The 17370-nt window shown below is 41.1% G+C and overlaps 1 protein-coding gene across 4 annotated transcripts; it reads left to right on the forward strand.

The window, feature by feature from the left end:
* The first annotated feature begins 31 nt into the window (after nt 1–31).
* LOC141775445 (uncharacterized) lies at nt 32–14024 on the forward strand. Of its 4 annotated transcripts, XM_074648813.1 has the most exons (19): nt 34–433; nt 733–855; nt 1025–1193; nt 1575–1716; nt 2585–3403; nt 4502–4981; nt 5075–6508; nt 6918–7004; nt 7393–7548; nt 7760–7876; nt 8282–8404; nt 8543–8599; nt 8686–9249; nt 10276–10494; nt 10819–11473; nt 12036–12166; nt 12250–12303; nt 12400–12577; nt 12899–14024. In XM_074648813.1, the coding sequence occupies exons 3-18, from the start codon at nt 1057–1059 to the stop codon at nt 12526–12528; spliced, it is 5304 nt and encodes a 1767-aa protein (XP_074504914.1). In that variant the 5' UTR covers nt 34–433; nt 733–855; nt 1025–1056; the 3' UTR covers nt 12529–12577; nt 12899–14024. The 4 variants fall into 4 exon arrangements, with proteins under 4 accessions (XP_074504912.1, XP_074504914.1, XP_074504911.1 ...); XM_074648811.1 differs by lacking the exon at nt 733–855 and having other exon boundaries at nt 32–433; nt 997–1193; nt 12039–12166; XM_074648810.1 differs by lacking the exon at nt 733–855 and having other exon boundaries at nt 997–1193.
* The last annotated feature ends 3346 nt before the right edge of the window (nt 14025–17370 follow it).

Here is a 17370-nt window from a genome sequence, read left to right on the forward strand (position 1 = left end):
TGTAATAAGTAACCAGATATACATGAGATTAAAGTGAGATTTATTTATAAATAACATTTACTCTAGTGGTTCTTGGACCTGTAACATACAGTAAAAACTCCTCTGTGAGAAGGAAACATGGATTTACTGAGAGGAAAACTCTGAATCAGAGGATTTATTAAAGGGAGAAGAGCCACAGCCTCAGCTGAAAGAATGCCCAGTCGGACAATAGAAAAGGAGAGATGGAGGGAGGAGGAGAAGAGTGGAAGCACAGTGAGGGGGTGAACAAGTTGAGTGCCAACTGGATTTGGAGGATTCTGGCAAAGTCCAACGTCTGTGGCGTTTCTAAGGAAACAACAGCACAACTAACTTCACAAAGGAGAAGCTGAACTTACTGGAAGCTCGTCGCTGCATTGAGAAGATGAAACTACAGCCAGTGAAGCGCCAAAACCAGGTTGTTATTAAAGTTTACTTTTGAGAATTGACTCATTTGTACATTTATGACTACAACAGCTGATTTAAGGTTGTGTGAGTTTTACTGTTTTTTTTAGAATACAAAATCTTCAAATTAATGATTTTCGCATTCTACAAATGTGAATTTGTTATCCATTGACTGTGTATTCTTGCCTGTATTTAGTTATGCATTAGCCAAACTTGCCTGCTTGCTTACTTATTAGGTAACAATAGTCAACGAAAAAGTGTTTCATTGCACATAAGGGGCATGTGAGTAACAATATGAACCTCTCCTTTAAGTGTTTTGGGATTGGAGGATTTGTGCGATGTGATAGGAGGTGCAGGAGGAGACAGGATGATTAGGAGGCGGGGTAACCTGAGAAATACCTCTCCTCGACAACTTGCTACCAAGCTGTTGACATGGTGAATAATAGATGATTGTATTTTTCTGTATTTATCTTTGCCAATGGCTGTGTGTTTATGACAGACGTGTAGATAAGAAACAAAACAAAAAAGCATCATAGAAAATATGTGTAACAGTTTTCCTGTTTTTGATTCCTGAAGTCTGACACCATCAGTTCCTGTGCTACAGGTAAAACTCACCTAGTGGGCACAGGCGAACCAATGGAGGATCACATGACCTCATCAGACACGACGGGTACCGGAAGCAGTTCTGCTACCATGGCAACAGACTCAATAGGAACCGGCCCGGAGCAGAGTGCAGGTTCAACCCTCCAGTTTGACAGCTACCTGAGGAACAGGTGAGAGACTGAGGGATAGGGGATCCAGTGACATACACACACACACACACACACACACACACACACACACACACACACACACCTGCTACTATATACTCACTTTTGGCCAAGGTGATATCACATATCACACACACCTGACTGCGCTGCACACTTGCATGCGAGCACGCCGGTGCTAACATCTCCCCTGGAATTACTCGCTGTAGATTTTATATCTGTTCTAGCATTGGGAGGTAAAACTAATTCAAATGTGTAGATGTTTAGATCAAATTAAAAGAGGAAGTTATTCAACCTTCTAGCTTTATGCCAATGTGCCTATTTGTGTGAAGTTAATAAGATGATGTAATGTGAGCTTGTCTGTGTTGTGCTGTGTTGTGGTGTTAGGATCAGAGAGTTGGAGAGGTCAGAGAGGAGCCTGCTGCTACAGCTCTACCAGCTAGCCTCTGCCTCTCACCTCCCCAGCATGCAACACTCTCAGAGGCTGGACCAGAGGCTCCACATGCTCAGGGAGGAGGTCAGGACCATGGTGAGTGGTGGGAATCTCTGAATGCATCAATAGGCATGGATGTACAAACTGAAAAAGACTGTAATGGATGTGTAAATCTTGCAGGTTGAATTTAGTCACACACATTTTACCTTCAATTGGTCTGGACTGAAATGCCTATTCAGTGCACAAAGGACAGAAATAGTAATGGACAAGGACATTAATTCTGGAGTAACTTGATTAAAATTACAGGCGATGCTACGAAGGTCAGATCATATTAAAATGGATGGCTGGCAGCACTTGTCTGACCTGACAATCAGCACTTTGATATGCAAGTTTAAAGCAAAATGTGACAAGACAGACAGAGGCTATCTTCAGCTGTCCATACATCAGTTGATACACCATACAAGTTTCTGTCCTTTTTGCCTGGAATATGTGACTTAAAGTTTGCAAAAACTGGTGGTTTTAGGTAAAAATTTCAATTTCAATCTTTGAGATTTACGGTAAATTGGGGGATACCTTTTAATTGTATATCTGCTTTAAGTAATTACACTGGTGGTTTGATAAATAGATAACTTTATTAATTCCCAGAGGGAAAACTGGTTTATTTGCTCATGCGTTGTAAAAAAAACAAAAGAGACACAAGTCAGACGAAAGTCACAGCAGATAACATCTACAGTGTAGACTACTACCTCTGCAATACTAACACGAACACACACACTAATCCATATTCTAAGAGGACATTAGTGTTCAGGAGACCACTAGGGTTAAAACACCTTGTAAAGCAAGCTTTGAGTGACTGTGTTGGGAATACTAGGTTAACTCAGGAGTTGTTTTTCCAGACTCCACTGTGGAATCTCTCTCTTTAATATTTTCTCTCTGTTTCCATCCTCTCCTCCGTCCGGCTCAGACCCAGGACAAGGAGCGAGGAGAGCGGGTTTGGAGGGACCGACTGCAGCGCTGTCAGAGGCAGCTGAAGGCCAAAGAGGAGGAGATGAGTCGCCAGTCCCAGTACTTCGAGAACTTTAAAACACAACTCCAGCACAAGCTCAGCCTGACCCGGGACAGAGAGCAGAGCCTGCAGAACAGGATCTACACTTTAGAAAAGAAGCTACTGGACATGACTGTGAGCGCCGCCACTGGCATCGCAACAATCAGTGCAGTCAGAATTACTGCCGGGACTGTAACACACTGGGAAGAACAAGAGAGGCTACCTCCCATGAGAGGAGAGGGTGAAGGAGAGGAGGAGAGAAAGGAGGAGAGGAGGAGACAGTGGCAGCCAAGTGTGGGAAATGAGAGAGAGGAAGGGCGAGACGGTGAGAAAGAGACACAAGGGGGAAGAGTCAAAGACTCAAATGAAGCCAGACTGCAAGGCTTCATCCTGAGCCTGCAGGAGGATCTCAGGGTGCTGCTGGAAAGAGAGGAGGATGGGGTGACAGAGCGGAGAGGACTGATGGAGCAGCTCCAGGAGGCCCAGGAGAGCAGCCACTTCCTGGGATGCAAGGTGGAGGAGATGAAGGCAGTGGTGCACCAGCTGAAGCTGTCTGAAAGCTCCTTGATGGAGGAGGTTGAAGAGCTGAAAGAGGAGAACCACAGATTCCAGCAGATCCTCAGGGATCCAGCCAGTCAGTCATCCACGGTGCCTGAGTCCACATGCCTAGGTCCTGGGTCCAACACTCTCTCATATACAACTGCCATGGGACATTCCTCAGGGGGGAGCTCTGGAGAGGTGCGTAAGACATGATTACTATTATCATAACCATTATTTAATCATGTACTGCGGAATAGAGAAACAACATAACACAGACATTTCTTAAAAGGTCCAATTCTTCCAGTTTGCTAAGACTTTCCAGTTTGAATGTCCTAGTTCATTTGATCTCTATTGTGCAAAGTACTGGAAGGCAGTCTTCTCATGTTCAGTATTTACTTGTGGGGTATCAAGAGTAGTTTTAAACCAGAGAAGAGATGTAACATACCGAGACAACTTTAGTAGGAGACATTTATAAACAAAAGCTGTGGTGTGTAGCTCTCTTCCTGTTGCTAGTAAGGACCAGCCTACCTTTTCAAACAGTACACAGTAATCAGTACTATATTTATCTCCTGTAATGAAACTTAAAGCTCAGAAGGTGAACAGCGTAAAGTTGTTTTAAGAATACAGGATATCTCACAAGCACAAGTCAAGAAGAGACATGATGGTCGGCTCTACAATGGGTTCCCGGTCCTCAAGAGAAAAACATATTCTATTACGATGTTAGAAACACATTTTTTATCATCAGATTCTGTGCCAGTCGTTCCACATGTGGTTTAAAAAGTAAGACAGCTTCCAAATCTAACCAAATTCACAGATATTTCTGTATGAATGCCAGGAATATGTAAAATAGAATTATGGGTTATTGAGAATAAAACGCTTAAGATAAGGAGTATTTGTTGAGGGCCAGTATGAATCAATAGGATTATTAGTTGTTACAAAAACAGGTAAGATAAACTGTTCAACTGTTTTTAACCAGTTTTTCACATTAGATAGACCAAATTCAGGGATCCATAAATATTTAATCCGGTGTTATCATTGGCTTAATGTTGTAAAATCCTTCCTGTTATTTCATGAAAAGGTTTTACGGCATAAAAATAGTGCAGAGTGAAAGCTCTGTTGCAAGGATTTAGAGTGTTACGTAACCACCTCCTCCATTGTCAGTGCTTATACAGGTGTATCTAAATATCAATATTTCACTAAAGCTGACTGAGACATGAATTTGGATTATATTATATTATTTGTCATTTTCATTTTTACATAAACAACTTTTGTCCCACAACTGTGATCCCTGTGTAGATACATCTTACGTCGGATGAGGGAACAGGCCAGCCTCATTCATCTGCAGTTCAACCTGTTCACCACCAGGCGGCAGCAGAGAGCATGCAGAACAACACAGAGGATCCCTCCTCATCTGCCAAATCAGAAACTCCACCTAAAATCTTTCGCCACCTCTGCTCCAGCACCAACCCCAGCCTCCAGTCACTCTCCTCGACTACAGAGACACAAGATGAATTTAAACTGGGGACTTGGTGCTCCAGAGGGATCCTAAATCTGGAGGAAAGGCGCAGTGAGGAGTCTGATGCCCTGAGGGAGGCCTACAGGAGCTTGGGGTTGGGGGAGGATCTCGAAGCACTTCAAAAACAACGTGACCGCCTGGAGGTCGCCCTGGAGCACACACAGGAGCAGCTGCAGACGATGGCTCAAGAGAATACTCAACTGAAATTACAACTCAGGAAACAAGAAGCAGAGGCGGAGCAGGGGTCTTCAAGAGAAAAGGTATGTCACAGGGGTTGCAGTATTCACATAACTAACTTTCAATTACACACTTTTCCAGTATATCACAAATGCTGCCTCTCTTTGTATACTCAGATTAGCACACCACCCACCAGGGATGGAGCTGAAGATAACACCATTCTCGCCCTCGCCCAGGACGATCTTGTCCAGGCCCTGAATCACGAGAACCGGGCCTTGGCGGACCGTATTCAGGAGCTTCTGGCTCACATTGAGCTCAGAGAAGAGGATATCAAGAGGGAGCAAACACAGCTGAAGGAGCGTATCTCCAAGCTGGAGGAGGACAGAATCGGGCTGGCGTTGGAGAACCAGGAACAAGAGTGTTTGATTACAGAACTCACCAAGAAGACCGAGGATGATCTCAATACCATCATGGAGCTGCAGCAAAGATTAGCGGAGAGTGAACAGCGTTTGGAGGAATCACAGGTCGGCAAGGAACTGTGTGGACCTAAATTGCAAAGTGAACACACAGCTGCAATATCAGAACGTTTTCAACAGAACAACCTAGAAGAATGTGTGGACAGTTTGGTGGAAAGCGTGCTAAAAGGGGAAGAACCACAGTTGGTGTCCAGTCAACAACAAGACGATTTGAGTGCAGCTTCAACACCTGGTTCTCAACATGATAATCATGATGATTCGCTGCAGAACAGCCTGCAAAGCAGTCTGCATGTTAGTTCACTGACTGATCAAGTGTGCCAGCTGACCAAGTCGGTCCAGAGCCTCAAAACAGAAGAAGAGGAACTGTCAGGCTGCATATATTCTCTCAGAGAGCAGCAGAGAGAAGTAGCTCTGTCAGTCCAAACACAGACAGAAGTGAAACAGCAGTTAACTCGGACAGTTTGGGGACTGAAGGAGGAGAAAGATAGTGTCTCTCAATCTCTGGCTAGTCTCAAACAAGAGAGAGAGCAGTTTACCAGGACATTCTGTGGGCTGAAGGACGAGAGAGACCAGCTTATAAAGTCTATGAGTGGCCTGAAAGAGGAGAAAGAGTCTTTATCTGGTCTCCAAAGAGAAAAAGAGAAACTGCTAGAATTTCTTTCAAGTGCAAAAGAAGAGAGAGATCAGATCATGCCTTCACTTCAAAGTTTACAGACAGAGAGTGAGCAGTTAAGCCAGGCTGTGCTCTGTTTGAAACGAGAGAGAGACGAACTAACCAATTCCCTCAAGTGTCTGAAGGAGCAGAGAGACGTGGAACAATCATCTTACACTTCACAAGAAGACCGAGACAAGTTAATAAAATCAGTTAGCAGTCTGAGAGAAGATAAAGAAAGAATTGAACATTCAATCAGTTGTTTGAAACAGGAAGAAAAGCAGATAAAGGTATTACTTCAGGGCCTGAGAGAGGAAAGAAACAGCCTCCAAACTGCTCTGCCCAGCCAAATGCAAACAGAGGGGAGGAATCAGAAGCAGCATCTGCTGAATCCAAACAGTGGCTTTACGACAAAGAAGACAGAGACCCTTGTTGGGACACAAAGATGCCAGACTCATGACCACAGAGGAAACTCTCTACAGGTATTTTTTAAAAATATTTTATTATCAAAAATAATTCATTTAATCAATTTTAAAAATGTATTTCCATTTAAATGCATAATAAAACTAAAATATAAACCTCAACATAAGTGCAGAATCAAAATGATCAGAATCAAAAATCACAAATAAAACTTTAAATCTGCGCAAAATTGAAAATTAAACCATTCAAAGTAACATAAAACAGAATTAAATTAGATTAAGAAGCCATCAAATAAAACAAAGGAGTGAGACAGAAGCAGAGTTCACTCTGTTCACTTAAGAATGAATGCCTATGTGCATTATGTTAATGTCTGCAGTGTCAATGTAGATATCCTTTAAGCATTGTGGCTCATTGTGTATCATTATATTGGATCACTGTGTGCTTATACAACATGTTTTTGATGGAAAACAGGAGCAAAGTGATCTGATGAGGGAGATCGAAGCTTTGGGATCAGAACTAAAGAGGTCACGAGACGAACTGGACAAGAGCCATGCAGATGTGAGTTTACACAACTTCCCCTTTCTTCATTAATCTTTTTGAACATTTGTTGTGATGAAGATAATATTTACTGTAGACATCCTGTTTTTAAACTTAATAACAGTAGTTGGATAAAACAATCCCAACTCAAGGTCCACTTACTAGCATTAGGTGATAGAGAACTCAGTAAAACTTGAGTTTGGATGGTTTTGTCAATCTACCTCCAAATGTTTTTTTTTATTATAATTTTCATTGCATATAGTTTGGACTTAATTTAAAAAAATAGGTGTCACTTAGGAACATTTCTTTTGAATCTTCGGCTGTATGTTTTATATTTACAGGGCAGTGGTGCGTCTTTGCAGATTTCACTAACTTAATGTGTTCATATCTATATTTGTGTCATGTTCAGACCAAGAGGCTGCACAGTGAATTGTGTCAATCAGAAACCAGGAGGGAGGAGGCAGAGAGAAAGGCAGCCCGAGCAGCTGACAAGGTGGTGAGGTTGACAGATGTAGCCAATCAGATGGAAGAAACCAGAATGGAAAACGACAGCCTCATAACCCAGGTATTGAACCAAATATGCATTGCAGCATTACAAAAAAAGCTAAAAACATTCAGAAAAACTCAACATGCCCACATTAAAAACCGTAGTTTGGACTACCTGTTCACTAACTTCACCTCCAGGTGCAAACCCAAACAAATACATTGTTTATCGGTTGTATGTGTCTGTCTCTTATTTATCTGTCAGACTTTACCGGTGTTTGTGTCTATCGCAGGTGAACGAGCTGCAGAGCAAACTGACAGGCCTGATGAGGGAAAAGGCTGATGCTCTGTCACTAAAGGCACAAATAGAGGAGCAATACAACATCCTCACAGCTCAGCTCAAAGCTAAGGTATCTTTTTCATTTGTTATGTAACATAAATTAGCTCTACAGTAGGCACCTGTACAGTATATGGAACTGTTATCAATGTTATTCTTGCATCTGAACAAAGACTATGTAAAACATGTGGCACAAAAACTGGTCCAATTTGTTCCTTTTTTTTTAATAATAATGCAAAGAAAAGTCATCTTCGAAGTCAAACTAGCAAAACTTCCACATCCACTGTAGTACAGACAGACCAGATTGTAACACTCACATTCGTTACTTCACTAAATTGAATGTCTTCAGCATATCACAGTGCTTCAGTTGTTTGACTTTTGATGATGTTTTGACTGCTAAAATTGAGCAGTAATGGATAATACTTCAAAATGAGAGTCCTCATCACAGATCTGTCTCCGTGTGTGTAAAACCTCACAGACGGTGGCTCTGGAGGAGCTAAACTCGGAGTATATTGCTCTAAAACGAGGGCAGGGCAGCAAGGATGACCCGAGCGTCATTCTCATCTCACTCAGGACACGTTACAACGACATCAGAGCGAAGGTGGGTAACCTGTCAGCTGTGGCTTTGCTGTCCATGATAGTCAATGCAGTTAGTTGTATGTTATGAGTTGAGAGTTTTTATCTGTATCTTATAAACAGTACATTTCATGTGGTTTATTTTATTTTGTTTGTACTGTAGTATGATGCACTCCTGAAAAAGATGAGCCAGCCGGATCTGGAAACAGCTCCTTTAAAAGTGAGGAAAGAAAGGTATAGCTTTTCATTCCTATTGTCATATTACAATACTTGAGTTTGACTGACAGGTGTTTTGTCTAATAACAGGCCAAGCTGTCGTGCCTGGTGGTGAAGTGTCAGGAGAGGAACAGCTTGTTGGTTCAGATGATGAAGTCCATGCACAGACACGGCTGTGTGGACTCCACACTCACGCAGCAGGTTGATCAGCTACTCAGTGACGCTGCTCTGCAGGACTACACTGTAGCGTTCACACTGGGGAGCAAAGTGAAGACCAGAGATTACAGCACCGGGTTTACACCAAGATTTATTTCTAAATTCCAAGACTACACCAGTGGATTCACACCGGATCAGACCTGCTCTGATATATCCCCACTTCTAAATCAACAACACCAAAATGGATTCACACCTGAATCTGGCGTAAAATGTAGAGAACTAATAAGTGAAAACCACACATCTTTAGTCACCACTAATTCCACAACAAACCATCTAGACTGCCGTAGTGAAGTCACACTTGCACCTACAGGAACACTAAAGAAAGATGCCAATTCACATGTGCCAACCTCCCCAGTGCAAGAGCATGCCAGTGTCCAAGCAACACCATCACCTGTTGTTCCAGCAATAAAAGAGAGCTTCATCTCCAATACAGCACAGGTGAGATAATACAAATATATTTCTGTTCACATATGTAGTCATTTTAGGGCGACTAAACTAACGATTATTTACACTGTCGATTAATCTGTTGATTATTTTCTCGATTAATCGATTAATTGTTTGGTCTATAAAATGTCAGAAAATGGTGAAATATGTCAATCAGTGTTTCCCAAACTGAAGATAATGTCCTGAAATGTTTTGTTTTGTCCACAACTCAAAGATATTTAGTTAACTGTCATAGAGGAGTAAAGAAACCAGAATATATTCACATTTTAGAAGCTGGAATCAGAGAATTTTGACTTTTTTTTCTTAAAAGATTACTCCTCCAATTATTGATTATCAAAATAGTGACGATTAATTTAATAGTTGACAACTAATCAATCAATCAATTAATCGTTGCAGCTCTAATTCATTTTAAATGCTTTTTCCCCCCAAATGACTCAGGCGTAAAGGTTGTAAATGTAGCATTTTAATATCAATAAACCAAGATAGGCAGCCGTTCCCGGCTTTTATAGTATGTTTTCTTTTTGTGCTACCATGCCTGAATTAATTAGAAATATTACAGAATAAAAACATATTAATTTATGGCTTACTCTTTTATGTTGTCACAATGACTGATAAAAAAATCAAGACAATCACTTCCAACATCTTCATCATTTTCAGTAGAACAAAAAAACGTTGACCGGCAAAGTGGCAAAGATCGTGTTTAAACTGTGTTTATGGGAAACGCGGTCCTAATGGGAACACTAGCATGACAGGTTAGATCTTAAAACAGTGATCAGGTGCCCATATGAACATTGAAAGAGGTTTTGCTCGTCGTAATCGTTCCTCTTGTTCACAATCAAAAACACTCCAACGTACTTATGAGCACAAAGCTGTATTCTGCTGTCATCTTTACGAGTTATCACAGTTGATTTGACATTAAAACATCAGTGTTGTTTGTAAAAGTGTCTGTACTTTAATTTGTAAATTAAATTGGGAGAAAGACTACTGTACTCTACTGCCTTTTTCTCGATCCCACCACAGCTCTCTCCCTCTGCCAGTGGACCAGAGAAATTTGGATTTCATCACTCAGATGTGAACGGGAAGTCCTCCACAGAGCCGACCAGATCGACTGGATCCTCACTGAGTCCGACTCCTAACTCGTCCAGCGCACATGTCAGTCCGAGCAGGAGGCTGAGTAGTCCCGAGAAGATCATCAACCTACATGAGCAACTGCAGAAGACTCTGATGAGCAGCTATCAGGTACACTGAAGCTTTCTGAACATTCGGCATCATACAGATGCAGGTTAGTGTTGAAGTATGAAAAAAAATTTAGGTCTGTCTCACATACATCTTGTATATTTTACACATTTTTTAAAGTATTTTTTCATATTTATATCGTAATTTTCTTATTTATGTTCTTGATTTTCTGCAGTACTTTTATTTAATTTTCTCTTACTATATTTATTGTTGTTTATTGCACCACTACACCAAAGCAAATTCCTTGTAAGTGAAAACCTACTTGGCAATAAACCTGATTCTGATTCTGATATTATGTCTAATAAATGCTTTTCTCTTAATTTCAAGGCTCCAGTGAGCAGAGGAAGAGGACAGCAGCGCAGGAAAAGTCTTTCATGTTCAGCTCCTGCAGACCTGAAACCAGCCTCCCAGACAAAGAAGCAGAGCCTCAGTTCCAACATACCACATACCAACTCTCTCCCAGTCAGCGCTGCTGCCAGCCAAGCTAAGCACACTCCAGCAGTGACAAACACCACTCTTTTTAATGCAGTCGCCTCTCGATCTGCTAATGTTACAATCAGTCCCAACATGTTTACTAACCATCACTTTAAAGCAGACGCATCTAAAACTGCAACGTCTGCTCTTTCTAGTGGGAGGGGGACTAATATGATAACATCCCCAAAACTGGCAAAGAAAATCACTGCTATCCTCGACAAATCTAAACACACAGCTTCTCCTCCTTTAACTCTGAGGACCACTACCTTTGACTCTGATGTCTTTATATGTTCTAATCCAAAAATCACTGCCTCAGACACAACTGCCCCTAGCGTATCAACTGCCCCCGAGGCTAATCATTTTAACACGCCTTCTAAAACGGATGGTGCTGCACCTGCACATTGTGGACTATTTGCTCCATCCTACACTCCGCCTGCTCATTGCTCTCCTGAGAGATCCAACAAGTCTGCCAGAAAGGCCGCCGCCAAAACAGCAAGACCCAAACCAGGTAATGCACATGTTTAATATTTGAGATCATTTACACAAAGGCAGAACACACTAGTGCTTAAACTCATAGTGGAAGACTTGTTTTTATAAAAAAATATTTTATTGATATGACAATAAAACAGCATTTATACGAGTAGGTTTTATAGCTTTGGTGCATATTATTGCAGTTTACGCTTGTAGAATATTACTTTTTGCTTGTATACTGCTTCAATATGATTATACCCAGCCTAGATATGGACCATTTTCTGTTTCTGTCTCTTGTATTGGACATAATGTTGTTTAAAATTCCAGCACAAAGTCTGGCAGTTTGATGTTGTCTTGTGTATTACAGTAGCACACTGCAAAACATGACGATAAACCTTTACTTGTCGCTTGGATTCATTAGTAAGTTCAGTATGCAGTGAGTCCTGTGATATCATTTTATTGTTTTAGAAAAGTTAATAGGTGAGCTGTAAAAGCAAAGTAGAAGGAAATAGATTGGTGTGCATTTAGGTTGTGTTGTACCTCCATGTTTAGCAAGACGGGGCGGTGTGCCTGATCTTTCTTTGTCCAATCACCTTTAGAAGCTCCGGCCGAGGTTCGCTCTGTTGAGGTCATCAAGACAGTGGGCCAGAGCAGCCTCATGATTGGCTGGGAGAGGCCGCCACTCGACGAGCTGGGCTGCAGCAACGGCACATTTGTGTATGGATACAGGGTAGGAAGAACAATTTACAAGGACTATACATCGACTTTATTATCTGTTTGTTCTTGTACTTATTATTTCTTGTCACCTCTCAGGTGTTTGTAGATGGGGACTTCCACAAATCTGTCATGAGCTCAGCATGCACCAAGGTATCCGTCTCTTAAAAGCGCTGCATCGTGTTATCACTCTAAAATTTAAACTTAATAACAGCAATTCATGTGCTGCATATTGTTTTTTTATTACAGTGTATTCTGGAGAACATCGACTTGAGTGTCCCAGTGCACATCAGTGTCCAAACGCTGGGATCTAATGGTCTCAGTTCAAACTTTGTTCACACCATGTACAGGACTTCAGTCAGAACACACCACCACTGACTCTCAGTGTCCTGACGACAGCAAACATAATGCTGGCAAAGGTCAACAAGTAAGTATCTTCTCAGTGGAAACCTTCTCTGCCAGTGGCCAGAGTTTGAAATTGTTTGTGTCCTTATGTCTGTTTATGTATCGGTATGTTTGCGTGCTGCCCACGCAAAGTACGGTTGAATATTTTCATTTTGTCATCTATGTTTTGTTTCGTTATGTGTGTGAAACAGTGTTCGTCTTGTGATGCAAAACAAATATCTGATGCATTAGAGTGAAATCTAATCTAATCTAAGATACTTTTTCATACAAAACACGTTTCATTCTCCTCTGTGTTCTGTGTGATAATCTATTTTTCCCTTCGTCCTGTGTGTCCGCCCTTCAGCACACAGCCATCTATAGCTGCAGCCCTCCGAGGGGCCGTCCTAACCTCCACCTCAGCAGACAGCGAGGGAGACACCGTCACGCTGCTGGGATACCCTCAGGCTCAGGTCAACCAATCAGAACCATCTCACGTTTGTCTCACTTTACCAGCCTATATGAACACGTGGTGACCTGTGGTGACCTGTGGCCCGCCGCTAAACCTCAGAAACGACTAACTGATGATGTCATAAGACTCCTGCCTCTGCGCTGAGAGTTAATCTGCATGTTAAAGCAGATTGTTGGAAGAACTTCCTGTTTCAGATTCACCTCCTGTATGGATATTGTGACTGCCAGGTGTTTGGACGCCAATCAAACAAATCCTGACAAACTGATAAAAAAAATGATACTTCACTAGAAACCTGGCTGAAGCCAAGATCAATCACGTTGTCAAAAGCTGCCTGTGACTTCAACATTTACTAACATTGTTCCACCAGGACAGAACATGTTGGAAGGACGTCTGCATCCGCTGCACATTTTAACACTGTGTTACACACCGAGATGTGTCATGTTGCTACATCGGAGATCCCCGCTGCTGCCTCTTTGGACTCTGTGACATGAACAGCTGGCTAAAGCGACACTTACTGTTAAAAAAGGCCTTTTTTTAAGCAACACATACTGTATAATGTCCGGACGCAACATTGAGGTCATCTTACTTGATTTTTACACATGAAGCCAAATATGAGAAAAAATTATTCACTCCAAAGACTCATCTGTTTTCTTCTCCTCACAGGTCTACGGGATTTTTGAATTTGCACACAGTCATAATTGATATCTAAAAAAAAAAAAAAAAAGAGATTATCACTGATATTTTTTGTAGAGAATATTATAAAAAATATGCCAATGCACCACAAACTGTACGTCTTTTTGTATGAAACTTTGTTTGTCATACCTAATAGATGTCAGGTTTGCACGCTCATATTGTTTTATACACACACTTATGGTGTTCTTTTGGTACTTACTGTATGTACGGCTGTGGCGTGATCATGGTGCAGCAAAGGTATTTTTCTATCAGTAATAGAAAATATTGATTCCACATTGATTCCTTACGACTGTACAGAGAATAAATGTTTATATGATATTAACTGTCATTCCGGTGTCTGTGTGTGTATGTGAACTGACGTAAGAGGTGAAAACAAACAGTTCTATTTACGATTTTTTTGTTGAAATCAATCCAGAGTTGAGATTTGGCAATATGGATATTACGTTGCCGTCCAGGAAAAACACATGTATCTCCGAAAGTGTTTTCTTTATGGGCTTCTTGGGCTAGATAAACAATTTTAATGGTCCCACATTGTAAAACGTGAGATTTTCATGTCTTTTTTATTATAAATTCTATTGAAACAAGCCGTCAGGTTTTCTCTAATTAAATTTTCTAACGTAATGTAGTAGAGACCTAAAATACAACTATGAACCTGAAAATGAGCATCATATGGGACATGCTGTAATGTTATTTTCCCTACTGTCTGCCTGAATATGCCTGTATTTACCTTCTGTCTGAAACACTCCGTTTTAGCACATTTCAATGTAAGTGCAGCAGAATTGCATTGCTAGGCAACAGCTTGGTCCATGTTTACTTCCTGTCAGCTGTTGTCATTCACAAACGCTGCAACCGGAAATTAACTGGGACACATTTGACACGTTTAAAACTGTGTAATGGTCTATATATTGTATATTTGTGACATCACAAAATTACAGAAATCCTGACAGCTTGTTTCAAACGCACAGTTTGTGAATACGGGCTGTGTATTTCTCCATGGATTGAGCGTTTTGATACTTTCACAGTGTTTATACAGCACTTTAACCTGTTTTATTGTAAAAAAGACATGAAAATCTTTAACCTTTGACCTTTAAACCCATTTGATTATGTGAGAAATACATTGTCGCAAAGCTGAAAATATTCTTAGCTCATGAAAAGTTGATGTTTTGGAGATGCATGATTTTTATATGACAGTGACAATACATTTGTCTAATTGACTTGCTCTGCAGATAATGACTCTTGGCCTTACTCCTGTTTATTCAACTAAACACTTCCCATTAATGACCACTAGATGGCAGCTATTCATGCATGACTTTGTGGGAAGTGTGTAGGTGTTTAACTCACTACATCTGACAGGTGCTTTCACCAGAGATTTAGTGGAGCAGATGATGCTGACGTGCGTACAGAGACATGCTCAAGTAGCCTAAAACATCTTAGTGTCTGCTCCCCCTTTCAATACAAACCAGGCACAATACCAAAAACTAAAATAAGAGAAGAAGAGGAAGCATCAGCAGCTTTAAAAAAAAAAAAAAACTCACCTGCTGTTCTCAGCAGCTTTGGGAACTCCTCTGAGAACGTCATCGCTTGTGCTCAGCAGAAAGAGTACCAGCTGGAGGAGGGAGTGTGTGTGTGTGTGATGGGGAATAGGTGTAATAGTTCGTACATTTTCTTCTTCTTTTCCTTTCTCTTGTTACTCACAGGACACTTTGTATGAACATCACACACAACAGAAACACTTCAGGTGAACCAAAAGTATTAAAACAAAAGTGAGACATCTTAACCCTTATATATCTACACCATAATATTTTTTTTGCAGTGGTTGAAAGTAACTAGTTATTCAAGTACGGTACTTAAGGACACATTTTAGATACTTATTGTACTTTACTTGAGTATTTCCATTGTATGTCACTTTTTACTCCACTATTCATTTGACAGCTTGATTTTACAGATTAAGATTTTACATACAAAATTTGAGGATCACTTTTAGAAGAAACTACCCAACAGTATATAAATGAGTTTAAATGATCTCCACCTCGACCACTACTCGAACACTAAAATGCTACAGTAACAATAATACAATACACAAACGGAAAAGTGACACTGATGCGTTTTAAGCATGTGTTTATATGCAACCGAAAAGTGACTCTAAGCGACAGCAGGCTATGTGACGAGTTAGAATGAGAATGTATTGACATAGTATATCTTGAATGTTATCTTATTTTTAGTTTTGTATTTTTTTTATCTGGTCCAAACACAAGCAAAAATGTCTCAATACAGAATAGGCCTACTGACGTTTTGAAAGTTTGCACCAGCCTTATTAGACACTTTATATGAGTACATCTGCACAAAACATGTCTGCATGCACAGTTCATGTTTTGCAGACCTGAGAATAGGGTGCATTGTATGTTGGATCTTTTACACCTATCATATCCTCTTGAGACCCAGCCCATTGACGTGTCCTCTGTAGTGGACATTTTGCCCACATGCATATCCTCTTACTCTTTTGACCTACTCTATCAACCCCTGGTGTATTGTAAAGAGTACATAGGCTTTCCAGTGATATGGCATGTGTTGTTTTTTTTTTTAATCAATTTGAATGTATTCTTGGTTTAATATCACTCTACAGCCATAATCTGTTCATTTTCTTTTACTCTGTTCACACTGAAATAGTCCTGTAGTCCACTACAGTGGACAATAAAAATAAAGTTTAACAAGCCTAAATTGTTAAGATTTTCGTTTTAACCCTAAATATGAAGGAAATCACAAAAAAAAAGTAATTGGAAGACACTTTTTTTAACTCGGTTCCCAGGAGGATATACTTGTTATGTTAGACTCAAGCTTTAGATGAACTGGTGGTCTAATGTAGTCCTGCACTGCACCAACTAGAAGCTGCATTAAAAACTGCAGTGCATTTCCACAACACACCCGGCCCCCCTGAATCAGCCTTAAAGAAGCTCAGCTGGACCCACAGGACTCTCATTACACTCACCTTCATTATTAACACACATATACAACATATACGGTGCCTCAGTACAGTGGTGTGTGCGCTTAGCGTCTTGTTTACATGAGTTAATGACCTCTGTGTTAATTAATTTTCCGTGCTGGGTGTTAATGATGCCAAGCTCTGTCTCTTCTCATGTAGGCCAACATGGGAGTTACAGTAGAGGGTGATGAAGGAGGGAAAACAGGAGCTGTAGTTAAAAGGAAGCGTGAATGCATGACTTGTCACAGGGGTGTCAATGACAGCTGATCTCGAGCTTCCTGCGACGATATTCAGTTGTGACGTTTAAAGACACTTCTGGTGCTTTCTCCGCATATGTGGCTGAGAGAGTATCAGCACTGCAGGGGATATCTCCTTCTTGCAGGAGTGAGTGTGTGTGTGTGTGTGTGTGTGTGTGTGTGTGTGAGACAGACAGTTGTCATCAGCAGGGTGTCTCGAGGCGGGGGGAGAAGGAGAAAGAAGAGAGGGAACAATGGTGTGTTGAGGTTTTAATTTCACCCAGAGGGGACGTTGTCAATCCATCACTGCCACGGACACCCTGAGCGTCCTGGGTGGAGGTCTGGAGTCGACTTCCAGACCTCCAGGGCAACAACGCTTGCTGCTCACACCCAGAGATGAGCTCTAAAAGTGGGTTCCTCCCGCTGCTGCGTCTGGGCAGATGGGTCTTGATGCTGGA

The sequence above is a fragment of the Sebastes fasciatus genome, chromosome 10 (assembly GCF_043250625.1).
Source record: "Sebastes fasciatus isolate fSebFas1 chromosome 10, fSebFas1.pri, whole genome shotgun sequence".
Classification (NCBI taxonomy): Eukaryota; Metazoa; Chordata; class Actinopteri; order Perciformes; family Sebastidae; genus Sebastes; species Sebastes fasciatus.

Excerpts from the sequence above, each read along its gene's own strand:
- LOC141775445 (XM_074648810.1), top strand. The coding sequence starts at position 401 with ATGAAACTACAGCCAGTGAAGCGCCAAAACCAG. Across the intron at positions 7,877-8,281 it reads CAGCTCAGCTCAAAGCTAAG|ACGGTGGCTCTGGAGGAGCT; the intron begins GTATCTTTTTCA and ends AAAACCTCACAG. Across the intron at positions 9,250-10,275 it reads TCATCTCCAATACAGCACAG|CTCTCTCCCTCTGCCAGTGG; the intron begins GTGAGATAATAC and ends ATCCCACCACAG.